This window comes from Triplophysa rosa, linkage group LG21 (assembly GCF_024868665.1).
Source record: "Triplophysa rosa linkage group LG21, Trosa_1v2, whole genome shotgun sequence".
Taxonomy (NCBI): domain Eukaryota; kingdom Metazoa; phylum Chordata; class Actinopteri; order Cypriniformes; family Nemacheilidae; genus Triplophysa; species Triplophysa rosa.
In genome coordinates, this window is record NC_079910.1 from 7722067 (window position 1) to 7732025 (window position 9959).

Genomic DNA, 9959 nt, shown 5'->3' on the forward strand with positions numbered 1-9959 from the left:
TTGAATAATTCAAGATAAATATAATTGCATTTATTTTTATAAAACTACTATTGTTGGTTATTCTAGCAATCTGCAAAACGGGCTGTTTGCACTTCGCATCAAATGTAAATAATTTAAGTGGGCGTCAAATTATGCTAACGATGTCAAATAATTTTGCAAAGACTTAACATTAGTCAAAATATTTAGTATTTCTATTTTGGTTGTCTGTCAGCACATCGCCTCTAACACGTCAGAAAAGTCCAAACATATTTAGTGCACTTTGTATTTTGATAGAAGCCGTCGAATAATCAATGTTGTCCGCCCCTTAATGGATTTTACGTACAATCCATCGCGCGCTCAATGGGCCTTGAAATCACCGTTTATGTGTCTCCAGCGTCAGAACAATGGTGACACGGGACCCCCAGTGCGCTACCAACGGCACACTGCATTAATTAATTTATGTACATTTTGCCTATTACAAATGATCGTCAGATATGTTTCATTCGTTGCTAAGAAATTGACAGATTATCATGGGTTTAAAAAAGGTTTTTGGAACCAGCGGTGACCTCACGTGCTTACTCAGAGAGACAGAAATGCTTATAAAAAGAGCAAGTCACCCGAGCAAACACCCAATCTTTGAACCGATTAAAGAGATGAATTTCTCGGACTCACGTTCATTCTGTCTGCACAATAACACTGGCAGCAACCAATTACGGGTGTAAAAGATACTTTTTTTTTGAAGTATGAAAGCTAAGACGTGCTATAGCCAACCAGCTTTAGGAGAAAGGTCTTGAAAACATCTGCTTTTTTTCCACAAACACGGAATGGACCATTATGGCTTCCAATTGGAAAAGTAAACTTCTTCCCATTTTGTCTTCCTTTTTCAGGCCTTTGGTGAAAAGAAATTGAATTATGCTGAACTAGAATGGGAATCAATTGTTCCTCAGAGGTTCCCCCAGAATGTGTAATAGAATTATAGCAACTGCCCCACCTAATGTCCCACAAAATCCCCGGACCATGCCAAATCATCGAACCACCTGATTTATTTTTAATAGTATTACACCCCTCACTCCGTAGTGTCATGGTAATAACTGTGGCTCCTCCAGCTGCCTCTATATCACATTAGGCCAAGCTTAATATTGACTGTGTAGGGCTCACAAAACAATAAACCTAGAAGACAGGCAGCTTAGAGGCAGCCAACCAATCGGAAAGCTCTGCAGTTTGCTGGAGGGGTGTTAACTAAAGCACTGAAGTTGCTTTTGCCCTGGAGGAGCAGTTCAATCAATGAGATGCTTAGGGCCGGGGTACCCACATGGACCCGCACCTTTAAGATTCAGGCATCCCTCAACAAGTCCAAGCTGACGAGAAACCATGAAACCTGATGCAACTTGATTCCTTTTATTTTCGGCCTGTCTTTCATGCAACAAACAAACAATCACTTTTCGTCTCATTTAATCACAAGCCTTAGTGTTTCCAGCTGGCTTCTGTTTTTGCATCAAATCATCTGTATAAAAGTGGGGAAAAAAACTTAAAAGAAGAAAATTTAAATGTGAAATTGGCATTAAACAAATGTATACCGCAGTTTCTCTTGAAGGTGTGAGAAAGTGGGGCTCAAGCTGTGTTTTTTAAACATGTGAATGCAAACCATATTGAATATTGAATTGGAGGAAGTGATTTTTTAAAACAGTGGTGTGTGTTTAATTAAAGAATTGGATTGAAGTAAAATAATTTAATCCAAAACCAAATTTACTGGAAATGATATAAAACCACTTAACACCTTATGCGTCATATTGCTGCAAACCGCAGTGGGAATCAAACTACACTTGTGGGCTACATGCACCTGATCACACACAATATATGGCCTCCTGCCAGACACACAAAAATGTTTTCATTTGTTGAAATAAAACCCTGCAAACCTGCTCACTCATGTCATTAATTACAAAATTCTAATTTCGCTTGGTTTCGCGATACCTATGAATCTTCTAATGATTGTGTTTGTTGGACGGTATAAGAAATGGGCAAAATCTGCCTATTGTGTTTGAGCATACTGATTATGGCCTTTTATTAGTGCATGGGTGCAATCTATTCAACTTCTCTCTCTCTCCCTCCCATTCACCCTCCCTCCATCCTTCCCAGCTACAGCCCCTTGGGGTATGCCCGTGTCCCAAAGGACAGCCAGCAAAGCAGATGGAACCCCTCCCCCTCTCCCCCAAACAGGGTTGGGGTTCAGAAAGAGTACAGACTGTGATTGGCTGAACACTTCAATTTGTAAAATGTGGTTTGAGAGAAATTCTCTGACCACCTTAATTAGAGCTATAAGTGATTGTATCGGCCTTCTTTGAATTGTTCAATTAATGGCTTTAATAGCCAATGTGACCTTCAAATTCCCAGACAGGATACATGTGTTTAGATTTCGTTGTACTTCGGAGTGATTGTTTGGAATATTGCGATAGATGTTGCATGGACACTCTCATATCGATAGCAGAGCAGTTAATCAGTCTAGAGAGGGGTTGCAGGTGCCATATTGTGTAAATGGGCAGTTTTACGCTTTCAATTATGCAGTGGGCACTTGATATAATATGGGATTGATTTACACAAACTGGCTATCATCCCCAGACCCTATATTTGTGGTTGCTGAGGTTTACCCTCATTCTATGTCATTGGTCCTGATATAAGAAAAGTAATAATCTTTCTTATGAAACCGTGTTGATAAAGAGAGTAAACCTGAGGTTAAAAGTGCATACCCATGTAATTCTGTCCCTTTTCTCCCCAGTGCCGAAAAGCATGAGTCCGACTGTGCATCTGTCCCACAGGATACTACCGACGAGTACTCCTGTATTCAGCTCCAGTAAGCAGCAGATAAAGCTGGAGCTCTGGGACCTTTACAACACATATCTTTTAAAACACAGGCCCACACACACATGCACACAAGTTTACTCTCTTTTTTATTCAATTGCAGAAAAAAATCATTTTTGACAGGCTTGGAATGCAAATGAAACAGGGTGGAAACAGACCCAGACTATGCAAAAGTAAGTTTAAGCATTAAATTAATTGGTAGATTGTTTGGTACTTGTTTGTTTACAGCTTTTTTGCAACAGGCAAGTATAATTTGTTTGTAACGGACAAAAAAGCCATTAAGTCCAAATTTTCATCAAAGTTTTTCCCAACAGCCCAGTCCCCATCACCCAAACACACCCCTGCTTTTATAATTATTACAAGGGGCTCAGCTTTCAGGAGACATAGAGGGAGCATGTGTGCATGGCTTTAATTCCTATTGTATTCGTTCAATCTAAGTCTAAGCGAGTGTGTCTGTGTCTGAGCTCAGGAGAGAGAGGGAGTGAGGGAGAGAAAGACAGAAACAAGGACCCATCTGTCAGAGAGGCGAACGAATCCCCCCACCCACTCCAAACAGGTCCCTTGGGACTGCAGAAAAGGATAACTCACTTGTGGCAATAGTTGTGGGTGTTTTTTTTTTTGAGAAGGACTCTTAACTGAAGGAAATACAACAGCATCACAACATGCTAAAATAAGCAACTATAAAGATATTGTTGATGTGTTGTTGGGCGAAGAGGATGCATTCTGTCAGCTTGTGACAGGGGGTGGATGTGCCTGATTAGAGTTTTTTAAAGTCCTGTCACCCCACTAAATGGTCAAATATTATTGCGTGATAAAACCAGACAGTCCAGAATTAAGTTTGTTCACATGTTACATATTTAGGTCCAGTACGTAGTTGTAAAATAGTTGCTTTTAGGCAGTCTTTTTCCTTGGGACTGCAGAGGAGAGTGGAGGAGTGCTCTTTCCAGTCCGAATAATGAAATGGGTCACAAAAGTGTGCTTTTTCACTGATACATTGAACTCTAAACTGTCTTAACAGGACGTTGTCTATTAAACATACCATTGGTCTCCTGCTATGCATTCATAGATTCTGCATGACAACCTTTAAGACTTGCTGCATGAAGACCTGAAGTACTCAACCGTCAGCATTAAGGTCAGATGGCAAAAAAGAGGAAACTGTCTCATGTGGTTGTAGCGTTCACTTCTGGTCGAGATGGACTAGAAAATGCAGCAGGCTTTAGTTCCAATGTTGCTGTCCATCACTAGGGCACAGGGGAGGAGAGTTTGGGCTCAGCACAGGAATTCCCAATACAGGTTGCAGGTGTGACACAGCATTGTGGAGCACTCCAGGGATGTAAGGTTGTTGAGACACATGATCACTTTGGGGAAGCAAGGCGTATAGGTGCATGTACTGTATAGACACACATGTGATCACTGGATCATATGGGACAGCACCACTCTTAATATGCCTGAACACACTTAAGTATGTTATCCTGTCTATATACACACTCACACCATCTCTGAAGGCCAGTTTCTCAGAAACAGATAAAGTTACAATATAAAGTTGCATTTGGAGCCATTTAGAGAGTGTTAAGAAGAGAATTTTCGTTTTTTTTATGAACATGCCATAAATGAAGATCTGTCAAGTTAGTCTTGATTAATTGTAAATTGATTGTTGACTGTTACTATGGCAAATGTTTTCTATCAAAATCTCACTTTTTTTGCATGCCGCCAAGTGGAAGCTTCTTTGTGTGAAAGGAAAGAAGCGTCACCCGAGCGAACTCGCGCTATGAATATTGTCCTATTATACCGTTTGTGTTGTCGCGTGAGAGATTATGTTGGGCAGGCGACTGGCGCGAGTGCTGGTGCAGCAGTCACATCATTTAAGCCCATCTGTTCACTTATCAATTAGTGTCCGACTTGGTTTAAAAGTTTAATCTAACTTTGAAAGGTAAATCTCTAGCGACAGAATAATAAATAAATAACTCATTTGTATGCATAACGCATACAAATAGGCTACGCCACAAGAACAACGTCATTTAAAATATATTATTATATATTTAAATAGGCTAGCTATATTTCAGTCTTCAAAAAGCAGACAAATGTTTTAATGATATATAAAATGTATTTTTATAAGTTAATAAAAAATAAAAGTTTTATCATATTTCTAATTATTTGAAATGTGAAGCATTGTTTTATCTGTTTAGTATTAGGCCTAAATAATTATATAACTCTTGTTAAATTAAAGTTATACCAAAGTTTACCAAAACTTGCGTAAGCGCACTGTCTAGGGCACAGATGTGCGCACTTGGCGTGTACAATGGGATCAGTGTGAGGACACGTGTGACCTGAAACCCTGCAGTCAATAGCGCACTACGACAATAGAACCCCTACTGTGGCACGAACACATCATATGTAGCCCCATTCCGCCAAATAAAGTCACACTATTACTCAATAAACAATGCAAAACTTTCTGATTTTTTATATTGAAATGGAATTTTAAATATTTGCAAAATGCTTTGTGTTTAATAAAAGTGCTGAATTTATAAATTAAACTAATAAAATCAAATAAATACAAACTAATAAATCCTTAATGACCGTTTGCTGTTTTTATCGAATTTTCTCAACGTAATTCCTGATCAATTTGTAAATCAAATCTTTAGCATATCTACTAGGCCTATCTGATACAAAAAACTGATGGGCAACACCATTGGGCACGGTATGCATGGTTGGGTGGTTTATCTTGGTGAAACCGTTTCAGTTTAATTAATCCAGCAGTTTTTGAGCGTTATATTTTGGAGGGCTGAAAGGCGCTAATGAGGGAACGGAGCGAATGAATGAAACTAGTGAACAACACACACACCTGCTCACACTGCACCAAGCTGTCACAATCATTTACAGCGACGCGCGCGCGTCTTTGTAGACTAGACTACTGTAATTAGAGTTAAGACCAACGTTTGACCTCGCCATAAACCAAATAGGGCTCAGGGGTATTAATCCAGCACTGAGCGGGCTTTATTGGGGCAGAAAATCACGTTAGGTCACGAAAAAGGGGTGAAATTTGTACTTCTTCACAATGCTAGTTTTGAACCTGGAACACTAACCAACAAACACTGCTGAATTAAGTTACGTCAATAAATAAACGTCAGTGACATAATCAGCATATCTTAATATTAATTTGGAATAAAGATTCAATTAGAAACACAGAAAGAAAGAGAAGACAAGGGGATAATGTTAAACAAAATTAGGGTAACAGGTGCACAGATTCTGACTTACTGTTGCTTAAACATTAGCAATATTTCTCCTGACACAGATCTTCTCATCTGCACACCTTGCAATATTTAAAAGATAATATAAAGGGAAATTATATTAAATGCGAAGACCCTCACACACAAAGCCGCAAGGATGAATGCACACAGAAGTCGTGAAACTTTGGCCACGAGCGAGCCACGCGCGTTCGGATCATCTGGAGAGGTGGGGTGTTTGTGGGCGGAGTTTGTGAGGCTCGCTAGAAAGGCGAAGCCCGGAGTGCGTGCGCTTCAGTAAGACTTGATGCGCTCTGATGCATCAATGATGGAGAGCTGGAGGAACTGAATGAGTGCAGAGTAATTTACTTGTAAAACGTGCTAAGGGGAAATCATAAAACGTTTTGAAGCAATTTTCAGAGTGTTTATTTTTACATTGCGTTTAGAAATTCTGACCACTTTTAAAATTTTCTTGAAGTGACGAAGGGTGCAACGTTAACAGGTATGACTGTTTTCATATACTTTGCAGTGTTCAGTATATACATTTTAATTATCAGTTTTATGATGATTTGTTATTTAGAAACTTTGTGATATGGCTTTGCAAAGTTTTTTCTTTATTCTGAAGATGCTTATCATCAAATTCGTTTTAATACATCATGAAAATACGATGTCTATTAATTTTATGATTCGTCACTTTGATTAAAAACAAAATAAAAATGGTAAACAAATTTATTAACAGCCGAAATATTAAGAATATTTGCTAAGAAAATGCATTTAGCAGTGTCATCTATGATCTAAAGTGTAGAAAGTAGAAATGCGGGTCGTTTACTAAATTGCATATAGGCCTATATTATTAGTTCTACAAACTTTTGTGTTTTGCATCTAAATTAGAAATGTTTAATGTTTAAGATTTATAGGAACGCAAACGGAGTAAAGAGGCCACCAGTTCTATTTGGTAAAATACGTTTTGGAGACAATGCTGTTTTTTAATCAAATCAAATTCAAAACTGTTCAAGTTGTGTAGCGTGGTTTGCGTCTGTATTTGTTGATTTACACGCTCCTCTCAAATTAAATCCGAGCGCTTTATCTGTGGACTAAATCCAGTCGTGTCCCAGATTGACAGCATCTCCAAAACGACTGCGCAGTGGTCGGAAATCAAAGGGTTTAGATAAAAAGTTTTTGCCATTAGATCGCGCATTAAAACTGAGAGAAGAATTTGAATTCTAGAACTGTAAGCCATATAATAATTATCACAATAATCGTATACTCTCAGTTGACTCTTTCTGTAATTCTCTCAGTGACCTTCTTTATGATTTACTCATGTTTGCTATTGCTTTCAGTTCCAAACTAATGAAAAGCACTATTTCAAAACTCTAAAGTTAAAACACTTTTCTCTTGAACATAAATGTTAGGAGAATGACATTTTCATACCACTAACAAAAGGCAAATATTTATAGATTTATATTCATATATGTTTATTTCTTTTCCATATTTATGCATTTTTATGTGAGTTAAAACTGTATTTCTTGTGCCTTCAGTTTACAATGATGACCAAACCTTATGGCAAGCCAGGGGATGTGACTGAGCTGGTCAGCTCTCTTGGATGGATGGAGGAGGACCTCAGCTCACAGGAGGGTGACCGGACACCTGAAATAGGAGGTCGCTATGTGCTAAATAGTAGCAACCGGGGACAGATGGAACTTGGCAGTGAGGATATGGAGGAAGAGGAAGACGATGAAGATGAAGAAATGGGTCTTGATGGAGAGAAGGCACCCAAGCGGAGAGGTCCTAAAAAGAAGAAAATGACCAAAGCCAGGCAGGAACGGTTCATCGTTCGCCGCGTCAAAGCCAATGCCAGGGAACGTTCACGCATGCACGGACTGAATGATGCATTGGACAACTTACGGCGCGTCATGCCTTGTTACTCAAAGACCCAGAAGCTCTCCAAAATTGAGACTCTGCGGCTGGCCCGCAACTACATCTGGGCACTGTCTGAGGTTCTGGAGAGCGACCAGTCACCTGAGAGCCACGGTTTTGTGGAGATGCTATGCAAGGGGCTTTCACAACCTACCAGCAACTTAGTGGCTGGCTGCCTCCAACTGGGACCTTCAACCGTGATGCTTAATAAACTGGATGAAAAGTGCGGCATACCAGGAGCAGGTGGTCAGCAGGGCCACCCCATTAGCTATCCCTCACCAGGACTGCCCAGCCCACCCTATGGCTCATTGGAGGCCTCACACTTGCTACATCTGAAGGGTTTCAAGGGGATTGCCTATGACAACTCCTCACCCAACGATTGCAGCAGTGGCACACCACCTTATGATGGGCCTCTCACGCCACCTCTTAGCATCAGTGGCAACTTCGCTGTAAAGCAGGAGCCCTCACCGCACGAGACAGAGAGGAACTTTACACCCCACGCCGCCCACTATCTTTCCGCCCACCCTTACCCACCGTCTTCCTTGGCAGGTCTTCCAGCTCCTCAGGTTCACACGCTCTTCCAAGGTTCCCGTTATGAGCTTCCTTTAGACATGGCTTTCGAACCGTTTGCCCCGTCACACATGGTGACTTCACAGATAAGCACCGTTTACAGTGAATGAACAAATGACCACCAGAGACATTCAGCAAATCTGCCTCCTGCTCCTCAGCGTGCCTCCAGGGGCCCAGCACATTTAAGGAGACACTTTGCATGTATCCTGTCTGATCCATTAACAGACCATAGTGATGACCGAGAGAAACATACAGTTTCTGAATCTTAACCTAACTGTGGCAATTGAAGTACTGAGAAAGAGATGCATATTTTCGTTAATTTATTCTTGTTTTGTCATGATTAAGTTTGTTACTATTTTAATTGTAATTTGTTTTCTGTATAAATGTGATGTTCTCCCCAAATAGAAAGTTTTTTGGTCACATGGCATAAAACGCAGCAAATAGACATAGATAAACGGAACCTATAGCGAGATATTGGAAGGTTTGATGAGAAGCGCACGAAGAGTTGTTTTTAGAACCCTGTCCAAGCATATGCTGGTTTTGATATGTTTTCCCTAAACAAACTACAGAATGAAAGAAATAGAAAATAAATACAGCACAATACTATTGCCGTAACATTTATTTATGACTGTATTTAATATTTATTTTGATGACAATTGTACATGTTTTAAAGCAATTTGTCAGCACTATTTTTTTGTTTTGGTACACTGCCAGTCATTGCTACCAATATCAAAGTATCTTATTTATTTATTGGTTTTCTTTCTGTTTAATGTATTTTTGTCATTCTCCACAAAATTTGTAATTTGGTCAAGCATTTGTAAATATGTACCTGTTTCGCACTTAATAAAAGGAATATTCTTATACAATATGGCACCCTTTTGTTTCTTCATTTTAGTTTCATATTTATTGGTTCAGATATTCTTAATTCTTTTGCCAGTAATAGATAGGTTTAAAAGTACAATAAAATGTTACACTGCTATGTCCAATATGTCATTCATAAACTTGCGTCTAGAGCAAACTAGAAATCAGTCATTAAATATTTTTTCCATTCTATGAAACCAAATATTTTATGGAATGTGACAATAGACTATTTATAAATTAATCTCTTTTCTTTCTCTGCCTTGGACAGAGGAACATTTTAATTTTAAAACCTACATTGAACAAAAAATAAATTATATAAAAATAAATTATATTTAAATTTGCTAGGCAAATCCCCCACTGAATATGCTAGGATTACAGGCCATGAATGAGAAACGTTTTTGGTCATTAATATTAGTGTTATGATGGGAGTCAGTGGAGCATGTGGAGCCATGGGAAAACATAGCTGCAGAACAGGTGACTGTGTCATGGGATCCCCTTTCACTCTCACTTGTGTTTTCCCAGCCTTTTCATTGCCATATTTGCCAACGAAAC

The 9959-nt window shown here is 39.2% G+C and overlaps 1 protein-coding gene across 1 annotated transcript; it reads left to right on the forward strand.

The window, feature by feature from the left end:
- Window positions 1-6375: 6375 nt before the first annotated feature.
- neurod4 (neuronal differentiation 4) lies at window positions 6376-9412 on the forward strand. The gene is made up of 2 exons (XM_057319586.1): window positions 6376-6561; window positions 7598-9412. Exon 2 carries the CDS (start codon window positions 7604-7606, stop codon window positions 8654-8656), a length of 1053 nt encoding a protein of 350 aa, XP_057175569.1. The 5' UTR covers window positions 6376-6561; window positions 7598-7603; the 3' UTR covers window positions 8657-9412.
- Window positions 9413-9959: the final 547 nt, after the last annotated feature.

Excerpts from the sequence above, each read along its gene's own strand:
- neurod4 (XM_057319586.1), top strand. The coding sequence starts at position 7,604 with ATGATGACCAAACCTTATGGCAAGCCAGGGGATGTGACTGAGCTGGTC.